The sequence below is a fragment of the Oncorhynchus nerka genome, linkage group LG6 (assembly GCF_034236695.1).
Source record: "Oncorhynchus nerka isolate Pitt River linkage group LG6, Oner_Uvic_2.0, whole genome shotgun sequence".
NCBI classification, from domain to species: domain Eukaryota; kingdom Metazoa; phylum Chordata; class Actinopteri; order Salmoniformes; family Salmonidae; genus Oncorhynchus; species Oncorhynchus nerka.
Window position 1 is genome coordinate 50,032,079 of NC_088401.1, and position 23,262 is coordinate 50,055,340.

The window sequence follows — 23,262 nt, forward strand, 5'->3', positions numbered from 1 at the left end:
TTGTTGATAAAGAAGTGTGCTCTGGTTTCAATGGATTTTTTTTCATAATTTTTTTTCTTCTAATTTGGAGTGTATTTTTAGCAGCATCATTCGAGTCGGTTTTTAATAAATGTCAGGGACTCCACTGACAATGGTCATCAGCTGGAGAGAGTCAGTTCCTCCCAGAGTTCCATAACACTGAGCTCGATCCAGTGTAGCATCACAGGGGGTCTCCATGCCTGAAAATCAACAGAACATAGACACTGTAGTGACTGACTATCACTGTCCTAGTTATAAGGTTTAATTTTATGGATGAGAATACAAGCAACGGTGTAACCAAACCAATGACATCAAGGTATTAAAAAACATAACAGTACCTCAGTCAGTTATAATTATCACAGGACAATGAATAATGAGACAACTGTCTTTTGCAGTGTTTTGAATATTGTCTCTCTATCTGTCATTAGTCATTATGAGAGGGATTCATTTGACAAAAGTGACTCTGAGTAGCCTGTAGTATACCACAAACAACTTTGATCAAGTGGTTCACTTTCTGCATGATACAAGCAAGGCACTTTACATCATGTGTAAAACAAGGAAATCGACACATAAAGAAACGTCTTATCATGAGATACTCCTGCTAACATCACCAACAGTCCAAACAAAGCCTCATGTCTCTTCACAACACAGGGCAAGTTAACAAATGAAGCAATACTGTACTTTATTCTGAGCTGATTTTCTAAGTTCTAACTCAGAGGAAAGAGGAACTTAAATTCATGTCTCTTGATGTGTAATATCAGATAAGTTGTTAAAAAGTGATGTGAGAATACACTCTAAGAAAATAAGTTTATATCTAGAACTTACAGTAAGTGTTCCTCGGCTGTCCCCTTTCCACGGAGGGTTCTACATGGAATTCACCTCTAAGAGTGTACTTTTGAGTGTAAAGAAATATTCGGCCTGAGAAAATGACACCTTGTTTGTTTTGTCAGGGAAGAGGTCAGCTCTAACATACTGAACAAGCTGTTCATCACTGACATTAACACAGTACCTTCTTCTTCACAATTAGTCAGCTACTGTATATCAGTCCATTTAAGATTGTGACATTACAAAAAAATAAATGAATGAGAAAGAAAGAAAGAAAGAAAGAAAGAAAGAAAGAAAGAAAGAAAGAGGCGATTTAAGAGGAGGAGAGGTGAGAGAAATAAAAAGTGAAACAGAGAGGACCAAATTTATAATGTTTCCCAAATGGTTGTTTGTGACTCATCGATGGCATTGACCGGTTGTAACTGATTCATTTTGCGTTGCAGTTGGACAGAATAACAATAAATCATTATGGACTGCATTTATATAGCAATTCCTGGGACCTCAAACCGTGATGAATTGGGTTTGTTTATTAGAAGCAAATTAAGAAAATAACCAAAAAAAGGAACCATTCTTCCATGAAGGACACACTAGTGGGCCATCCTTTCAATCACAAACTTCTGCAGTGAATGACAACTTTTACTACTGCACAATAACCTTGTTGAGAGTTTGTACAAATAAAAATAAAAATTATACATCGATGAATAAAACATTAAATCAGTAACAGAGAGACTATGACAAATGTAGACAGTCCATTTGTTGGGATATTTATTTAGGTAAATAATGTACAAAACCCTCAGCATTGAATGCCATGAAATATAAACAGTAATATGGGAAAGTTAATCCAATTCGTTACAGTAACAAATGGAGAAACAAGGCTTCAGTACCACTTCTAAAGACCAACCCTTCAAACATGCAGCTCTCATTGGCCAAGCTGTATTCCAGCATACAAAGTCTCCCCCTGCCCCTCAGGTCTGTCTCTCTCTGTAATTGGTCTGGCACCCTCCAGCACTACAATCTGTCCATACATCACCTCCTCTGGAATCTCTCTCTGTTTCTCCCTCTCCTTTAGAATCGTGATGTCATCACATTCCAGTTCTGGACTCTCAACAGCATCTGTGTGGAGATGTTGACATTAGTTTTGGGGGGGGGGGGTATTGCACAGATCATTTGTTGACATTTAACATTTGAGGTATGGAAGCAACCCACATATGCTCTAATGTTGATTTGCAGATTTAGAAATAGCATCCATTCACCTCCTTCACATGCACTTGACCGATCTGTAGATCTGGAAGTAGGCCTATCGAAATGTATCTAGGCCTACACTAATTCAATATAGGGACAACAACCTAAAGAAATTATAAATTGAGCCACAACACTGAAACAACAGTCACATGAGCTGACTGAGTGTTGTAATCAGTGGTGTGGATGTTTATCTTTGACGTTTGTTAGATGTGTTAGATTGTTAGGCTGTCACATTACTGACCTGATGCCTGTGGAGGGTTCCTCCTCTTGCGAATACAGTAAGCTCCCACAACTACTGCAAGGACCAGGACCACAGCTACTAGTGATCCTATGGCAGTGCCATAAGATCCTCCTGCATGATATGGTGAGGAGAAATAGTGGTGGTGGGTGGGGGGTTTGACACAGTCCAACACAAATCATGCATGACAACGTTCAAGCGTTGAAGATAAATTGCCTTTGGCTTCTATGGAATATTCTTATTTGGCAAATAGATGTGTTTTTTAGCTCCTCACCTCCAATGATCAGTTGTACTACTCTCGTGTCCAAGTAAAGTCCATCTGACTTGAAGATTTCTAAAGAATATTCAGCAGAATCACTCCTCTCTGTGTTATTTATTTTTAATGTTCCATTATTGATAAAGAACTCTGATCTGGCTTTAATGAAATCATGGACAATTTTGTTTTGTTTTATTCTGAATATCACTGTTTTCGCACCAGTGGGGTCTTTTTTGAATATGAGTTCGGATCCTGTGGCATCATTCATCAGCTGGAGATAGACAGTTCCTCCCAGAGCTCCGTAACACGACATGTTCTGTGTAGCATTACAGGAGGTCACCATGCCTGAGGATAGAAAAAAATAGCTGTTTTGTTGATAGTGTTAATAAGTGTAAATCCTTTGCTACAACTTTATCAATACCATTTATCCAACTGGTGGGTCTAATCCTGAATGCTGATTGGTTAAAACCGCATCCCAGCAGGTGCCTATTACACAAGTTACCACTGGCTAAATCTATGCCGTTAAAATGCCTATTTCACTCTGTTCCATCTGACTGTGCAATCAACTGTCTCATCAATGTTTTTAATTAAAATATGTCATCAATATTTGAATATGTTGGCAACCCATTGTATAAATGTGATAATTCCTGTGAAGCCGGTGTTTGGAGGATATATTGGCATGGTATGCCGGCCCTCAACTTTGTCTCGAGACTAACACCCGTGCCAATATATCACTTTGTGACATTATGATAGCCCGAACTGATCTTTTGACCAGTAAATCTTCTTGTGCTTGTCTTTTAAAATAATTAACCATCAATTTATACTGAACAAAAATATGAACTCACCATGCAACCATTTCAATGCATAGAAGGAAACCAGCCAATCAGCATAAAATCCCCACAAAAGGGATTTTATTACAAACAGAAACTCCTGAGCTCCATCCTCACCCTACTCAGACAATCCCACAGGTAAAGAAGCCGGATGTGGATGTCCTGGGCGGGCATGGTTACGCGTGGTCTGCGGTTGTGAGGGCGGTTGGATGAACTGCTAAATTCTCTAAAACGACGTTGGTAGAGAAATTAAAACGCTTGAGTGGACATTCTTTCAGTCAGCTTGCCAATTGCATACTCCCTCAAAACTTGAAACATCTGTGGCATTGTGTTGTGTGACAAAAGTGGCCCTTTTATGGTCCCCAGCACAAGGTGCACCTGTGTAATGATCATGCTGTTGAATCAGTTTCTTGATAGGTCACATCTGTCAGGTGGATGGATTATCTTGGCAAAGGAGAAATGCTCCCTAACAGCAATGTAAACAAATTTGTGCACAAATGTTGAGAAATAAACATTTTGTGCATATGGAACATTTTTGGGATCTTTTATTTCAGCTCATGAAAAATGGGACCAACACTTTACGTGTTAGGTCTATATTTTTGTTCAGTATAAATTGCAATGCTCTATGATCCTACATAAGTGGCATTGATTTGAGACTGTTACTTTTCTCTTCATAATAGAGTGTTGCATGCTGCTGTAATTATTCAGTTACAACACCATTTATAACACCGGGTTGTTGTTGTTGTTGTTTTAATTTGCATGACCTCCATAGACAAACAGATATATATCTCAGTATAGAAAAAAATGGTATCTTACCATAAGAGGATTCTGCTGACATAATCAGAAGTCCAAACATCATAAACATGTTCCTTTATAATAGGCATCTACTGATGTGGCATCTATAGGTTCCCTTATTGAAGTCCCAAACTTGGATTACAAACAACAAACTACCGTCCACGTTATATATCAGAATGTCACTAGGCTATTTGAGTAAAACATGTAAATGATTGTGTCATTTCAGGGATGGGGAAGGAAATGTTTGAACACAACCATAATCTCACTTCTTCATTTCACAGACCGATGCATAAACATTTCAGTATATAGGATAAGGCATTCCATAAGATACATTTATTTCTACCTTTATTTAACTAGGCAAGTCGGTTAAGAACAAATTCTTATTTTCAATGATGGGCTAGGAACAGTGGGTTAACTGCCTTGTTCAGTGGCAGAACAACAGCTTTTTACCATGTCAGCTTCGGGGATTCGATGTTGCAACCTTTCAGTTACTATTCCAACGCTCTAACCACTAGGCTACCTGCCACCCCGTATATACTTAAGCGAACAAGAGATCTTGAGACTAGATTTATATTAGGGCTATAAGATTTAATGTGATCCAAAATAAATTATCACATTATCACATTATCATCCGATTTTGCAGGTTTTCCTACTTACAAAGCATGTAGAGGTCTGTCATTTTTATCATAGGTACACTTCAACTGTGAGAGACGGAATCTAAAACAAAAATACAGAAAATCACATTGTATGATTTTTAAGCAATTAATTTGCATTTTATTGCATGACATAAGTATTTGATACATTAGAAAAGCAGAACTTAATATTTGGTACAGAAACCTTTGTTTGCAATTACAGAGATCATACGTCTCCTGTAGTTCTTGACCAGGTTTGCACACACAGCAGCAGGGATTTTGGCCCACTCCTCCATACAGACCTTCTCCAGATCCTTCAGGTTTCCGGGCTGTCACTGGGCAATATGGACTTTCAGCTCCCTCCAAAGATGTTCTATTGGGTTCAGGTCTGGAGACTGGCTAGTCCACTCCAGGACCTTGAGATGCTTCTTACGGCGCCACTCCTTAGATGCCCTGGCTGTGTGTTTCGGGTCGTTGTCATGCTGGAAGACCCAGCCACGACCCATCTTTAATGCTCTTACTGAGGGAAGGAGGTTGTTGGCCAAGATCTCGCGATACATGGCCCCATCCATCCTCCCCTCAATACGGTGCAGTCGTCCTGTCCCCTTTGCAGAAAAGCATCCTCAAAGAATGATGTTTCCACCTCCAAGCTTTACAGTTGGGATGGTGTTCTTGGGGTCGTACTCATCCTTCTTCTTCCTCCTAACACGGCGAGTGGAATTTAGACCAAAAAGCCCTATTTTTGTCTCATCAGACCACATGACCTTCTCCCATTCCTCCTCTGGATCATCCAGATGGTCATTGGCAAACTTCAGACGGGCCTGGACGTGCGCTGGCTTGAGCAGGGGGACCTTGCGTGTGCTGCAGGATTTTAATCCATGAAGGCGTAGTGTGTTACTAATGGTTTTCTTTGAGACTGTGGTCCCAGCTCTCTTTAGGTCATTTACCAGGTCCTGCCGTGTAGTTCTGGGCTGATCCCTCACCTTCCTTATGATCATTGATGCCCCACAAGGTGAGATCTTGCATGGAGTCCCAGACCGAGGGTGATTGACCGTCATCTTGAACTTCTTCCATTTTCTAATAATTGCGCCAACAGTTGTTGCCTTCTCACCAAGCTGCTTGCCTATTGTCCTGTAGCCCATCCCAGCCTTGTGCAGGTCTACATGTTTACCCCTGATTTCCTTACACAGCTCTCTGGTCTTGGCCATTGTGGAGAGGTTGGAGTCTGTTTGATTGAGTGTGTGGACAGGTGTCTTTTATACAGGTAACAAGTTCAAACTGGTGCAGTTAATACAGGTAATGAGTGGAGAACAGGAGGGTTTCTTAAAGAAAAATTAACAGGTCTGTGAGAGCCAGAATTCTTACTGGTTGGTAGGTGATCAAATACTTATGTCATGCAACTAAAATTCTAAATAATTACTTAAAAATCATACAATGTGATTTTATGGATTTTTGTTCTCTCACAGTTGAATTGTACCTATGATTTTTTTAAATTACAGACCTCTACATGCTTTGTAAGTAGGAAAACCTGCAAAATCGGCAGGTATCAAATACTTATTCTCTCCACTGTATATCCATTTTCAGAAATGTTGGTAAATTTAAACTTATGAAAGAGATTGGTGTGTTTTTTCACTATCTAATCATGGCAGGATGAGGTTTTTCAATGATAGAAATGTATTTGTTTCAAATCTTTCACTTGATGGTTTTATTTCAGAAAGTCAAATAATCATGTTTTTGTGCAAAATGCCTTATATATCCACCTCACACTCAGAGAAATAGGTAGTACTGCTGTGTTTTACACAGTCAAATGCAACAAATAACTAAATTTTCAATAAATAAAGAAAACGTATAGAAGATATTCAATACAGTAATATGAGATTTTTATGTAAAACATTTACATTTGACATTTTTTCTTCTTCCATTTAGCAGATGCTGTTATCCAGAGCGACATACAGTAATCCAGAGCAATTTAGAGTGAGTGCACTCATTTTAAGATAGCTAGGTGAGACAACCACATAACACAGTCAAATACATTATACAGGATAGGAAGATTCAATTCCAGCTAAACAATTGATACAGTATATATAGTGTATTGAAAAAAAAACACATTTGTTACCGACCACTTCGATTCGGTATTATGTATTCTGCTTTGAAAGTTGATAAATTTGTAACCCCACTTTTGAGAAAATGGCCCTCAAGTGGTTTGTTACACCTACTAAGAGCTCTTCTTTGTCTACGCCCATTCAGCATCGTTAACACCCTCTTCAGCCTTAGCCCCACCCATCTCTTTAAGGATTCACATGTGAAGCCATGTGGTAAACAAACACTATGTCAAATAAAATCTTATCTTATTAAAATTTTATCATTATTAGATGACGCTTACCCAACACACTTGTCTAAATTGATGGGTTATGTGAAGGAAATGCTATAATTACCACCCAGCCACAACCTAGCTAAGTGGATGGGTCACCATTGTCTACACGTGTACACATGTTCATGAAATACAATAGATGGCCTTAATCACCCCCAGACACACCTACTTTGATGGGTCCTGTAATAATCTGGACAAAGTCTTTTGTTTAAACCTGTAGCTCGCTAGTTTAACAATGAACCGGCATAATCCCAACTCATACTACTACCAATACAAACATAGTATGAATCTACAGGAAGCTAAAGCTAAAAAAAAACTTGGTTCAATGTTAGCTAGCTAACATTAGGCTATAACTAGCAATGCAAATGGATTTCTGATAAGAATAATATTACTACACGTAACGTGAGCGAGCCAGCAAGCTACAATTGCTAGTTAACTAACAGTACGCTTTAATTCTGACAAAATTAGAAACTTATATCTGAAAATGTTGCTGGACTTACATATATACTGTATATAGATGAATAGTTCATGGCAGACTGGAAACATTTAACTTCGTTTTGTTTGTAGCTACATCTTGTTTGGCCAGTGATGTGTCAAGTCACTCCAGTTCACACTGTGCAGAAACACTGCAGAAAGTAGCCCATCACTTTTTCCAACTGATCTGCCGATAGCGCCTGCTAAATTCAGGGCATCAATGTTGTTGAGAAAAGTAGCAAAACTATTGTAGTTCTCGATGGCTAACAATTATATCTTTCAAAAATGGCGCAGTACTGAACAGCTCATGTTACAGACAAAAGCATGCTACATGGTAAACCAATCCAAACTCATCTCCCAGCAAGCCCAACAATTATCTCAGCCAATCATGGCTGGTGGGAAGGTTCCTGCCATTTTCCGTGGCTAAACCAACTAGTCTCATAATTCACATTTTATTCGTATTTATGGATGGAATACAAGTTTGTTGTAAAGGCACATGAATGTTCACATGTTTCAGAAGGCAGGTGAGTCTCTGATCCGCCTCTAGGCAGACGACGCCATTCTGTATACTTCTGGCCCTTCTTTGGACACTGTGTTAACTACCCTCCAGACGAGCTTCAATGCAAAACAACTCTCCTTCTATAGCCTCCAACTGCTCTTAAATACAAGTCAAACTAAATGCATACTCTTCATCCGATAGCTGCCTACACCTGCCCGCCTGCCCAGCAGCACTACCCTGGACGGCTCTGACTTAGAATATGTGGACAACTACAAATACCTAGGTGTCTGGTTAGACTGTAAACTCTCCTTCCAGACTCACATCAAACATCTCTGATCAAAAGTTAAATCTAGAATTGGCTTCCTATTTCGCAAACAAAGCATCCTTCACTCATGCTGCCAAACATACCCTTGTAAAACTGACCATCCTACCGATCCTTTTTGACGATGTCATTTACAAAATAGCCTCCAACACCCTACTCAACAAATTGGATGCAGTCTATCACAGTGCTATCCATTTAGTCACCAAAGCCCCATTAACTACCCACCACTGTGACCTGTGCCCTCTCGTTGGCTGGCCCTCGCTTCATACTCGTTGCCAACCCACTGCTTCCAGGTCATCTACAAGACCCTGCTAGGTAAAGTCCCACCATATTTCAGCTCGTTGGTCACCATAGAAGCACCCACCCGTAGCACGCACTCCAGCAGGTGTATTTCACTGGTCACCCCCAGGGCCAATTCCTCTTTTGGCCACCTCTCCTTCCAGCTCTCTGCTGCCAATGACTGGAACAAACTACAAAAATCTCTGAAACTGGAAACACTTATCTCCCTCACCAGCTTTAAGCACCAGCTGTCAGAGCAGCTCACATATCACTGCACCTGTACATAGCCCATCTATAAATAGCCCAAACAATTACCTCATCTTCTACTATATTTATCTATTTTGCTCCCTTGCACCCCAGTATTTCTACTTTGCTCATTCACCTACTGCAAATCTACAATTCCAGTGTTTTTAATTGCTATATTGTATTTACTTCACCACAGTGGCCTTTTTTATTGTGTTTACCTCCCTTATCTCACCTCATTTGCTCACATTGTATATAGACTTGTTTTTGTACTGTATTATTGACTGTATGTTCGTTTTACTCCATGTGTAACTCTGTGTTGTTGTATGTGTCGAACTGCTTTGTGATATCTTGGCCAGGTCGCAGTTGTAAATGAGAACTTGTTCTCAACTTGCCTACCTACAAAGGTAAAAAAAAATAAACCTTCAAAAAAGTATTTTACACACATCATAGGTCTCCATTACAATATATGTAATAATCGGAATGCATTATTTGTCACAAGTATACATACATACATACATACATACATACATACATACATACATACATTTTGCGCCTACATTAGAAACTACAAAACGATATACAGAAAATAAAGAACTTACTTTGATAGGAACGCACACATGTCCAATGTTATTAACAACATAAACAACAAGGAAGGCAAAGCGAGCGCCAGCAAGTAAATGGTCCAATTCTTGCAAGACTGCGCAAATAGATGCATACTTGATCTGCGCAATCATGAGTAAAGTGCGGGGGGCTCTAATCGAAAGGATAGTTTTTGTCCGCTACGCTGAATGTGAATTAATGAGGAAGCGGAACACACCTCAATTCAAACTGTTGTTAGAAAATACAACTTGTTAGAAAATTATTTGAAATTGACATATTGAAACATAGCCTACAGATAATTAGCAGGCAGCGCGTGTAAACTGTCCTGTTGCGTAATAATCACATTTTGGAACAGTGAGTGCATTCTGACATCACGTGCATAAAACAACTCTCGCTGGGGCGACCGTTAGAGGTATTTGGAACTCACTTGAAAAGGTTAATACATTTTCAAGTTCAAAATTGTGCACTCTCCTCAAACAATAGAATGGTATTATTTCACTGTAATAGCTACTGTAAATTGGACAGTGCAGTTAGATTAACAAGAAGTTAAGCTTTCTGCCCATATCAGATATGTCTATGTCCTGGAAAATGTTTTTGTTACTTACAACCTCATGCTAATCACATTAGCCTACGTTAGCTCAAACGTCCCATGGGGGGACACCGATCCTGTAGATCCGCCCCTTTTTTGTTGTTGCCTAAAACACGGTAGCAGAGAGAACAGTCTATGACTAGGGTGGCTGGAGTCTTTGACAATTTGTAGGGCCTTCCGCTGACACCGCCTATTATAGAGGTCCTGGATGGCAGGAAGCTTGGCCCAGTGATGTAACGGGCCGTATGCACTACCCTCTGTAGTGCCTAGCGGTCGGAGGCCGAGTAGTTGCCATACAGGCAGTGATGCAACCCGTCAGGATGCTCTTTAAATCTGTAAAGCCTTTTGAGGATGCCAAATATTTTCAGTGTCCTGAGGGGGAATAGGTTTTGTTGTGCCCTCTTCAAAACTGTCTTGGTGTGCTTGGACCATGTTAGTTTGTTGGTGATATGGACGCCAAGGAACTTGAAGCTCTCAACCTGCACCACTACAGCCCCGTCGATGAGAATGGGGGGCGTGCTCGGTCCTTCTTTTCCTATAGTCCACAATCATCTCCTTTGTCTTGCTCACATTGAGGGAGAGGTTGTTGTCCTTGCACCACATGGTCAGGTCTCTGACCTCCTCCCTAAAGGCTGTCTCATCGTTCTCGGTGATCAGGCCTACCACTGCTGTGTCATCAGCTAACTTAATGATGGTGTTGGAGTGTGCCTGGTCGTGCAGTCATGACCGAACAGGAAGTACAGGAGGAGACTGAGTATGCACCCCTGAGGGGCCCTGTGCCTGGTCGTGCAGTCATGACCGAACAGGAAGTACAGGAGGAGACTGAGTATGCACCCCTGAGGGGCCCCGTGTTGAGGATCAGCATGGCAGATGTGTTGTTACCTACTCTTATTACCTGGGGGTGGCCTGTCAGGAAGTCCAGGATCCAGTTGCAGAGGGAGGTGTTTCGTCCTAGGCTCCTTAGCTTACTGATGAGCTTTGAGAGCACTATGGTGTTGAACGCTGAGCTGTAGTCAATGAATAGCATTCTCACATAGGTGTTCCTTTTGTCCAGGTGGGAAATGGCAGTGTGGAGTGCAATAGAGATTGCAGCATCTGTGGATCTATTGGTGGGTTATGCAAATTGGAGTGGGTCTAGGGTTGCTGGAATAATAGTGTTGATGTGAGACATGACCAGCCTTTCAAAGCATTTCATTGCTACAGGTAGTCATTTTGGCAGGTTACCTTAGTGTTCTTGGGCACAGGGACTATGGTGGTCTGCTTGAAACATGTTGGTATTACAGGCTCAGACAGGAAGAGGTAGAAAATGTCAGTGAAGACACTTGCCAGTTGGTCAGGGCATGCTTGCAGTACACGTCCTGGTAATCTGTCTGGCCCAGCGGCCTTGTGAGTATTGACCTGTTTAAAGGTCTTACTCACTTTGCGGAGAGCGTGATCATACAGTCATCCAGAACAGCTGATGCACTCATGCATGTTTCAGTGTTTACTTGCCTCAAAGGGAGCATAGAAGTTATTTTGCTCATCTGGTAGGCTTGTGTTACTGGGAAGCTCTCGGCTGTGCTTCCCTTTGTAGTCTGTAATAGTTTGCAAACCCTGCCACATCCGATGAGCGTCGGAGCCGGTGTAGTACGATTCAATCTTAGTCCTGTATTGACGCTTTGCCTGTTTGATGGTTTGTCAGAGAGCATAGCGGGATTTCTTATAAGCTTCTGCATGTGTCCATGTGTGTAAAATTGTTTTGGCTGAGAGGGTAGACTACCGGCAGTGGTGTAGGCCTTGTGGAGGGTAAACGCAACTAAACACAGTTTACCCATCTCCTTTTTCAGAAAAATGCATTGAAAGTATAGGGAGCGTTAATTTTTTCACCACGACCAGCAATCAGAGTTGACCCACCAATTGGTATACCACTACATCACTGGCTACTGGTAGGCCTATTTAAAGTTAATGGTAATGGGCCTACACATTGTAGCCTTCTAGTAAATTGACCACGTTAACGTGACCATCCTGTTTTTCCCAGGAGTTTCAGCCCCATTTCAGGTGTCCTGACTTTTCAGGCTACAAAAAAAGGTACATTTGTCAGCAATTACAAATATCAATTCATGTAGGCCTGGTGTTTTGAAAAAGAGATGTCTATTTCCATTAAATTACATCTTTATTATTAGGCCCATAAAAAAAATGTTTGCATCCACGCAATAGAGATCTCAGAATTCCACAGTGTAATTTGTACTCAGATCACAGGTCACTGTGACTGAGGATAAGAGTGAAATATATTTTACTGGTATAATTGTTTATAATCTAATTATCAGATTTTGTGGTTTAACATAAACTTATAATTGTTACAATTCTCTAAACATATGAAGAGAGAAATGGACATGACAATGATGTTCTCTATGGCATTAGTAGGAATAGCTTTTGTCATGAATATGTTTTCCATTCAACAATAATGCATCTGTCTGTAACGGCCGTTGGTGGAAGAAGGTGAGGACCAAGGTGCAGCGTGGTAAGTGTTCATCATTTTAATTGTAAAACTGAACACTATCAAACAAGCAACAAAAGAACAACCGAAACAGCTCTGTCATGTGCAAAACACACTAAACAGAAAATAACTACCCACACCACACAGGTAGGAAAAGGCTACCTAAGTATGGTTCTCAATCAGAGACAACGATAGACAGCTGACTCTGATTGGGAAACCATACCAGGCCAAACACATAAATACAAAACATAGAACAAAACATAGAATGCCCACCCCAACTCACGCCCTGACCAAACAAAATCGAGACCTAAAAAAGGAACTTAGGTCAGGAAGTGACACTGTCATTATTAGGAGACACTAGAAATCAAACATTATACTGTGATGTGGAATCATTGTCAGAAATACTTCATAAACGTACCATGAGACACTCCTGCTAACATCACCAACAATTCAAATACAGCCTCCATGTCTCTTCTTATGGTTGCAAACTGGTCTCAACGCATTTCCAACAAGTGGAGAAAGGCTTTATAATAGCTTGACTATACAGTGCCTTCAGAAAATATTCAGACCCCTTGTCATTTTCCAAATTGTTCCATTTACATTTACATTTAAGTCATTTAGCAGACGCTCTTATCCAGAGCGACTTACAAATTGGGTTCCACACATGGATTTAAAAATAATAATAATCGTCAGCAATCTACACACAATACCCCATAATGACAAAGCGAAAACAGGTACAAAAAAAAGAAAAAACGCAAATATTTACATAAGTATTCAGCACCTTTGCTATGAGACTCGAAATTGAGTTCAGGTGAATCCTGTTTCCATCGATCATCCTTGATATGTTTATACTGTTTAAACTTGATTGGAGTCTACCTGTGGTGAATTCAATTGATTGGACATGATTTGGAAAGGCACACACCTGTCTATATAAGGTCCCACAGTTGACAGTGCATGTCAGAGCAAAATCCAAGCCATGAGGTCGAAGGAATTGTCCGTAAGAGCTCAGAGACAGGATTGTGTCGAAGCACAGATGTGGGGAAGGGTACCAAAACTTTTCTGCAGCAATGAAAGTCCAAGAACACAGTGGCCTCCATCAATCTTAAATGGAAGATGTTTGGAACCACCAAGACTCATCCTAGAGCTGGCTGCCTGGCCAAACTGAGCAATCGGGTGAGAAGAGCCTTGGTCAGGGAGTTGACCAAGAACCTGATGGTCACTCTGACAGAGCTCTAGTGTTCCTCTGTGGAGAAGGGAGAATCTTCCAGAAGGAAAGCCAACTCTGCAGCAGTCCACCAATCAGACCTTTATGGTAGAGTGGCCAGACAGAAGCCACTCCTCAGTAAAAGGCACACCTAAAGACTCTCAGACCATGAGAAACAAGACTCTCTGGTCTGATGAAACCAAGACTGAATGCCAAGCATCACATCTGGAGAAAACCTAGCACCATCCCTAAGGTGAAGTATGGTGTTGGCAGCATCATGCTGTGGGGATGTTTTTCAGCGGCAGGGACTGGGAGACTAGTCAGGATCAAGGCAAAGATGAACAGAGCAAAGTACAGAGAGATCCTTGATGAAAACCTGCTCCAGAGCAATCAGGACCTCCGGCTGGGGTGAATGGTAATGTTCCAACATGACAACGACCCTAAGAACAAAGCCAAGACGACGCAGTAGTGGCTTTGGGACAAGTCTCTGAATGTCTTTGAGTGGCCCAGCCAGAGCCCAGACTTGAACCCGATCGAACATCTCTGGAGAGACCTGAAAATAGCTTTGCAGCAACGCTCCACATCCAACCTGACAGTGCTTGAGAGGATCTGCAGAGAAGAAATGGGAGAAGCTCCCCAAATACAGGTGTGCCAAGCTTGTTGCGTCATACCCAAGATGACTCAATGCTGTAATCCCTGCCAAAGGTGCTTCAAAGTTTTGAGTAAAGGGTCTGAAAACGTATGTAAGTCACATTTCCGTTTTTTATTTCTAATAAATTAGCTAACCCTGTTTTTGCTTTGTCATTGTGGGATATTGTGTATAGATTGATGAGGGGAAAAAAACAGTTTAATACGTTTTAGAATGAGGCTGTAACATAAGAATGTCAAGTGGTCTGAATACTTTCCGAAGGCACTCTATCTGGCTGTGTACAGTCTGAGCATCTAAGAGTTGTTCCAGTCTGTAGTTTAGAGAACTGTCTGAACGGTACCGGTTGTTTCTTTTTGAGTAAAATTAACTAATATAATTACTCATATACAGTACGTTTGACATTAAATATCACTTCTTCTCTGAAAAGAGGAACCCATACAAAAAAGTGTGAGGTTTAATATCTTCTTCATTTGAAAAAGTGATAGAGATTCATTGTTTATTTCTCATGGGGGAAAAAAGTATTAAAATACAATTAGTTTCCATTTATGGAGGGAATGTAATTCATGTAATTTAACGCCACTGCCAATTCATAGCTGGCAAAAGAACTGATCAAACTGATAGAAACAAGCCAATGCCATAAGAAATACTTATTAGAAGTCAATGAATGCATACAATGAAAGAACAAAGGAAATAGGTATGCAGTGTCATTTTGATTATGATTGTGCCTCTTGGTACAGCGGTTCCCCCCAAGATATAAAGAACAATCCTATGACCTCTCAGAATAAGAGCCAAGATTATTCTGAAACTTCCACCTAATATTCATCTTGAACCATCTCACTTTGATGAACTGAAACGGCGTGGTGGAAACTAAAGTCACCCAGTTTAAATTGGGGTTTGACAACAAAATTATTTTAGCCGTATAAATGACACCAATCAGTATTCCACCAGAGGAAACTTTGTTCCCTGTAGATTCAAGAGCTCCATGGTGGAAAACTATTTCCTGTATTCTGCTGCAGTTCTATGGAACAGTTTTACCAAGCTACCTGATAACTCTGTCATCATAGAATTGCTTTAAGGTGTCACTAAAAACATACCTGAGAAATAACATGTCCGTTTGATTAAGGGTATTCTTTGACGAGGTGACTCAAACGGGACCTCTGTGCTGTTGATATTGTTCTAAATTGTTGTAAATGGATATCGTTGGAAATGGTTGTAAATGGCTACTGTTCTTCATTTTAATTGCATTGAGTGCATGAAAAGTGTCTGCCATCTCACTGCCAAATGAAGACCCCAATGGAAATAAGACTGTGTTTTTTATGTTTTTATCCTCGATACTGTATTAATGTATTTTATTTATTTATTTTACCTTTATTTAACTAGGCAAGTCAGTTAAAGAACTAATTCTTATTTTCAATGACGGCCTAGGAACAGTGGGTTAACTGCCTGTATGTAATGTGGTCTCCAGTTGGAGCACAATAAATCAATCAATATGTTCTTTCAATTCGAGTTTCTTATCAATAACCTCTGTCTGCTACAATAGGTCCACTAATGACTCGACAACAGTGGAGGCTGCTGAGGGGAGGACGGCTCATATTAATGGCTGGAATGGAGTCAATGGAATGATATGAACCACATGGAAACCACGTTTGATACCATTCCATTAACACCATTCCAGCCCTTATTATGAGCCGTCCTCCCTTAGCAGCCTCCACAACCTCTATCTCCTCTCCGTTATAGGTTTCCACAGGTTTGATCGCCTCCTTCCTCATTCTGAAGGCTGAAGTCCTTTGAGTTCTGCACCTAACAATGTGAGATGAGAGTGAAATCAGTGATTTAATGACAGTTTAAATCTTAGGTATTGGTGACACACCTGCCCTGTGCTGTAGCCCTCATTGATAAACCTATGGTAACATTATGGGTGGGGCGCCTGCTGTGTTCTAACCTGTGGTGTTGAATATTCTCCTTCTCCTCCCAATACAGCAGCCTACCAGCATCGCTGCTAGGATGACACCACCAGCTGACACTGACCCTAAAATGAGCACCATGGGTAGACATAGCCCTGGGTAGAAGAGAGGTAACATGTTGGAGAGGTTATGAGCATTAATGGTAAATCACTACACACAACATATATTTATAGCTGATGAGGACACCTGACCAAATTCAGGCCACGGTTACCAGGCAACAACACTAATCTACTGAAAGTGGCAACTGCAGAAGCACATACAGTACATACAAGGCTTACGACTTCCTTTATGAGAACGTCTCCCTGATTCTACAATCCCAAACTGGATGTGTAAATTACTCTTTAAATTAAATCCAGTAATCGTTGTTTGCATTCAATGATTCCATGACTGTTAAGCCGCTTGTACACATAGGCCTAAATTTGCAGAACCTTAAATGTTAAGGGTTGCCACACATGCTAAGTATATTGTAATCAGCTATGTTACACAATTTGTTTCAATCTTACTGTATTTCCAACCGTTTAAGGAAATGGTTACTATGTCTGAGGAAGTAGTCACCATCAGTGTAACTGATTATTTGTTACTATTATTTACTATTCTTTCTTCTTCTTCTTATTTTTCATTTACTGCATTTTTGGTTATTGCTTGTAAGTAAGCATTTCACTGTAAGGTCTACTACACCTGTTGTATTCAGCACATTTTACATAGAATTTGATATGTTTTTGATTTTACTAGGCAGTATGGCTACTTTGTTCTCCTCCCAACTTATTCCATTTGATTTGCATTTGGTCATTTAGATAGATAGGGTATGAATGAAATTGTCTTATGATGTTACTTGCCTTCAATGTCCAGTTGTACTCGTCTGGTTCCCAAACGTTCCCCTCCGGAATCGTAGATCTCCAAGAAGTATTTCCCAGAATCAGCCTTCTCCACGTTGGTTAACCTAAAGGTCCCGTTGTTCATAAAGAACTGTGATCTGCCTTCAGTGGGTCTCTTGAAGGTCACCTTGTTTCTTTTCAGTGAGAATATCAGTGTCGGACCATCAGTGAGGTTCTTTTTAAACAGCAGTTCACATCCACTTGCATTGGTCATCAGCTGGAGATCCAGAGTTCCACACAGAGACACAGAACACTGGGATGAGTTCTGTGTAGCAGTACAGGTGGTCACGTCTGTAGCTGAGAGGGATGGGGGAGGGAGATAGAGGGGGGCGAGATGGGGAGAGAGAGAGAGAGATGGGGAGAGAGGGGGAGGGGGGCGAGATGGGGAGAGAGAGAGATGGGGAGAGAGGGGGGGAGAGGGGGAGAGGGAGGGAGAGAGAGAGAGAGATGGGGGAGAGGGGAGAGCGAGAGAGGGGGGGAGAGAGGGGGAGAGGGAGAGAGAGAGAGAGAGAGAGAGAGAGAGAGAGAGGGGAGAGAGAGAGAGAGAGAGAGAGAGAGAGAGAGAGGGAGGGATAGAGAGAGGGAGGGATAGAGGGGGAGAGAGAGATGGGAAGAGAGAGAGAGGGGGAGAGGGAGGGAGAGAGAGAGAGAGAGAGAGAGAGATGGGGGAGAGGGGGAGAGAGAGGGAATGAGAGAGAGAGATGGGGGAGAGGGGAGAGCGAGAGAGGGGGAGGGGGAGAGAGAGAGAGAGAGAGAAGGGGAGACAGAGAGAGGGAGGGATAAAGAGAGGGAGGGATAGAGGGGGAGAGAGAGGAGGAGAGAGGGGGAGAGGGAGGGAGAGAGAGAGAGAGAGAGGGATAGAGGGGGAGAGAGAGGAGGAAAGAGGGGGGAGAGAGGGGGGGTAGAGAGGGGAGAGATCACTTCACTGACTTTTTTTTGTACATTTTTGATAGAATTGACAGTGATTTCGCATGAAGGCAGTGGGGTGTCAATGAAAGACATGATGCACCACAATAAGATTGAGATGATGCACCACAATAAGATTGAGAGGCACTGTGGCAATGAGCAACAGCAGCACTGATCTAATGCATGATGCCGTATGTGCATTCATCTCAATAACCATTTATATCTCAACAAAACACTAAAACATAATATAATATATGTTATTATATAAACAATATAATACAGCTTACCATGGAACACTGCTGCTAACATCACCAACACTAGTACAAACACAGCCTCCATGTCCCTTCAAACAACAGTCTTCCAACCCCAGTTACTTTAAAAACTTGAACCGTGTTTAGATGACCTCGTAAAAAAAAAAGAGATAAGTGATCTTTAAAGCCAGAAGCGTATTGATTAACCTAGTTGTCAGATGAAGTAGTGATGAGGTGTGAGAGTCAGGAAACCAAGTGATGGTGTTGCCTCTGAGCAGGGGAGGTGTTGAACACAAGGGTCATATCTCACTTCTACATTCCACTGACAAAGTCTGGCATGCCGATATCATACTGCTCTCAAATAAAAAAAAATGCAGTTATGCACACTGTTAAAAAAAATAATAATCCCAATCTCCAAATAAAACATCAAACAGTTGCCTAACTGCAGTAACAGAATTACGCAATGGCTTGACGTTTTAATTACACCATGTTGCGTCGTATCTTAGCTGTCAGTCAAAAACTCTACAAAGGTTCAACTAAAACGTACGTTTAGGCATTCATTCCGAATGGTTAAGGTTAGGGTTAAACTTCAGTTTAGGTATTAATTCCGAGTGGTTAAGGTTAGGGTTAAACTTCAGTTTAGGTATTAATTCCGAGTGGTTAAGGTTAGGGTTAAACTTCAGTTTAGGTATTAATTCCGAGTGGTTAAGGTTAGGGTTAAACTTCAGTTTAGGTATTAATTCCGAGTGGTTAAGGTTAGGGTTAAACTTCAGTTTAGGTATTAATTCCGAGTGGTTAAGGTTTGGGAAAGGCTTAAAACAGAAAACTAAAACAATGGAGTGCCTACCACTGGGATTGAACATGTTGTCGTGTCTTTGGCATCATTAAAAGTGAAGACTGTTATTTTATCAAATCAATTCTCTGTAATTATTATTACGTGATTAACCTAATCATGTAAATGTAATTAACTAGGAAGTCGGGCACCAACGAAAATCTTCAGATTACAAAGTTATAATTTTCCTAATATGACTCTTCAGATATTTTAATGTCTGATCAATTAGTCTTCTAATTAATTTATTATTATTTACCTCACGTCAGTCTCATTCCAAACGTCGTAAATTGTTGGTTATTTGCACAAACCCAGCCTTTACTATGAATCATCCATACACCAATTGGCTTAATCATTTATTTACTAACTAACTAAATAATCACAGAAATGCATAAACAAACACCACAGTAGATATGTTACTAACAAATTATAGGGAAGATTCCCTAGTGGGCTAAGCCGATATGATGGCTTGGTGGACAAAGGGAAGTGGGTGTGGACTGAGCGGGAAAGACCAGAGGGATCAATACACACAGTACTACTAAAATTATATTAATTGAAATGCTAATACTTTGCACACGAACGCTCACTCATTCTGGAATAATTGCAATCAATATATATATTTACACCCAAGTGTCGTGATCTTTTCTGTTGGAATTCGGTCCGTCTGCTGGAGAGTCAGTTCATCCGCATCTCTCTCTCTCTCTCTCTCTCTCTCTGCTTCCGAAGTCTTTTGTGGTTAGAATGGATACTTCAGAGTATCATTCAGAAATGTTCTCATAGAATAGGTGTTTCGGCGGTTGTCGGTCTTCGCATCCCAGGTTTACAACATTTCTAGCTGCAGACTAGTAATTAGTATCTAAGATTTGCTCTTATTCTGTAGGGATCGATAGTCTCAGAGTTGAACCATTTCCAGCCATGTAGCCAATGCTCCACGTGGTATGGTTAGGAATTCAATAACTATTCGGAATCACAGCTCACGCTGTGGATTTGCTTAGTCTTGGTACTCAAACCTGTGCCACTTCAGCTTACACCGAGGTATGCGTGGTCTGAAGAGGATTTCCTCAGGAGGGGTTTTTATTCGTAACAATAGAAAAGGTGGTTATATGACGCCTGATCATGTCTGTGCTCACGGGGGCGGGCCAATGACTTAGTTAAAGTTTAAAGGGAATACAATTCTCTCACATTAAAGGTTTAACATCACATTACATCATTTCACAAATAGTTTAATCTTTACTCATTCATTTTATACAACAATTAGATGCAAACCCTATACACATTGAGACATAGTTACAGTTGAAGTCGGAAGTTTCCATACACCTTAGCCAAATAGATTTAATCCAAGTAAAAATTCCTTGTCTTAGGTCAGTTAGGATCACCACTTTATTTTAAGAATATGAAATGTCAGAAAAATAGTAGAGAGAATGATTTACTTCAGCTTTTATTTCTTTCATCATATTCCGAGTGGGTCAGAAGTTTACATACACTCAATTAGTATTTAGTAGCATTGCCTTTAAATTGTTTAACTTGGGTCAAACATTTCGGGTAGCCTTCCACAAGCTTCCCACAATAAGTTGGGTGAATGTAGGCCCATTCCTCCTGGCAGAGCTGGTGTAACTGAGTCAGGATGTAGGCCTCCTTGCTCGCACACAATTTTTCAGTTCTGCCCACAAATTTTCTATAGGATTGAGGTCAGGGCTTTGTGATGGCCACTCCAATACCTTGACTTTGTTGTCCTTCAGCCATTTTGCCACAACTTTGGAAGTATGCTTGGGGTCATTGTCGATTTGGAAGACCCATTTGCGACCAAGCTTTAACTTCCTGACTGATGTCTTGAGATGTTGCTTCAATATACCACATAATTTTCCTCCCTCATGATGCCATCTATTTTGTGAAGTGCACCAGTCCCACCTGCAGCAAAGCACCCCCACAACATGATGCTGCCACGCCCGTGCTTCACGGTTGGGATGGTGTTCTTCGCCTTGCAAGCCTCCCCCTTTTTCTTCCAAACATAACGATGGTCATTATGGCCAAACAGTTCTATATTTGTTTCATCAGACCAGAGGACATTTCTCCAAAAAGTATCATCTTTGTCCCCATGTGTAGTTGCAAACAGTAGTCTGGCTTTTTTGTGTTGGTTTTGGAGCAGTAGCTTCTTCCTTGCTGAGCGGCCTTTCAGGTTAAGTCGATATAGGCAGGAGCGAAAATATGATATCAACTTTGGAGGGGACAATTACATACAATTTTCTCAAGAGCAATTCCTGAGGGGGACACCAAAAGTAGTTCTGTGACACATAGACTACGTTGTAATATGTTAAATGTATATTGAGGAACCATAATTACTACTACTGATAGGTACAGTAATTAACTAAAGGGTTGTCCCAACTTGTTCAAATGTTTAAATCATTATAATACTAATAATAATTATAGTTATAGCAGTGTTCCTTATCAGTCCAGTATGTATGCAGGTATTTGTATTTACAACCAGCAATACCAAGAAAGGCCAGTAGGTGGCAATGGTACTGTACACTGTGTATGGGTGCAGTTTTCGTAAATACAATGGTGCGATCTCATTTAAAAGAATCTCCATTGAGAACCATCACAAAGTTGGTCTCCGTATTGAATTGACCTTTTAATTGTACTTTTTCTGATACATTTATATAGTCATTAAATATGTGCCACTAGCCTGAGTCTACTACAATAGCTTTACAAGAACAAAAAGCTCAAAATAAGTATAGTTCTAAAAGTGAAATATCTACTTCAATGAATAACCAAAATAAATCAACCAAAATATCCTTAAAAAATACGTATTTATTGTTCAGTCAGTGTCTCAACTCTTCAAACAGCAGCTATGGACAAGTATGTCACACAAAGTATTCCATTTTAAATAAATAAATAATTAGTAAGTGTACTGCCATGTCCTAAAACCTACTAAACAAAAGAACAAATATAATACTATACACCAAGGGTTCTCAAACAGGGGTGTAATTGCAAGGGGTCCGTGAAATAAAAAGTGTAATGAACGTATTCAGCACCACAAGGAATCCAGTAACTTTACATATAATATAGAGGGGGTGGAGGTCGCTGAGGACAGCTCAAACCTTGCCCGCCTTGCCTCAAAATATGCAGGGGTTCCAGTACCCAACAAAGGTTGAGAACCACTGCTACACACACTACTGAACAAAATAACCATTACATTACATTTACATTACATTTAAGTCATTTAGCAGACGCTCTTATCCAGAGCGACTTACAAATTGGTGCGTTCACCTTAAGACATCCAGTGGAACAGCCACTTTACAATAGTGCATCTAAATCTTTTAAGGGGGGTGAGAAGGATTACTTTATCCTATCCTAGGTATTCCTGAAAGAGGTGGGGTTTCAGGTGTCTCCGGAAGGTGGTGATTGACTCCGCTGTCCTGGCGTTGTGAGGGAGTTTGTTCCACCATTGGGGGGCCAGAGCAGCGAACAGTTTTGACTGGGCTGCGCAGGAACTGTACTTCCTCAGTGGTAGGGAGGCGAGCAGGCCAGAGGTGGATGAACGCAGTGCCCTTGTTTGGGTGTAGGGCCTGATCAGAGCCTGGAGGTACTGAGGTGCCGTTCCCCTCACAGCTCCGTAGGCAAGCACCATGGTCTTGTAGCGGATGCGAGCTTCAACTGGAAGCCAGTGGAGAGAGCGGAGGAGCGGGGTGACGTGAGAGAACTTGGGAAGGTTGAACACCAGACGGGCTGCGGCGTTCTGGATGAGTTGTAGGGGTTTAATGGCACAGGCAGGGAGCCCAGCCAACAGCGAGTTGCAGTAATCCAGACGGGAGATGACAAGTGCCTGGATTAGGACCTGCGCTGCTTCCTGTGTGAGGCAGGGTCGTACTCTGCGGATGTTGTAGAGCATGAA

The 23,262-nt window shown here is 41.0% G+C and overlaps 1 protein-coding gene across 1 annotated transcript; it reads right to left on the reverse strand.

Moving 5' to 3' along the window:
* Positions 1–1,586: 1,586 nt before the first annotated feature.
* LOC115130541 (uncharacterized) lies at positions 1,587–18,817 on the reverse strand. Its single transcript, XM_065019073.1, has 9 exons — positions 18,578–18,817; positions 17,346–17,681; positions 16,488–16,604; positions 5,948–6,061; positions 5,253–5,356; positions 3,425–3,527; positions 2,598–2,924; positions 2,327–2,437; positions 1,587–1,956 (listed from the first exon to the last, which is right to left on the reverse strand). Exons 1-9 carry the CDS (start codon positions 18,627–18,629, stop codon positions 1,763–1,765), a joined length of 1,458 nt encoding a protein of 485 aa, XP_064875145.1. The 5' UTR covers positions 18,630–18,817; the 3' UTR covers positions 1,587–1,762.
* Positions 18,818–23,262: the final 4,445 nt, after the last annotated feature.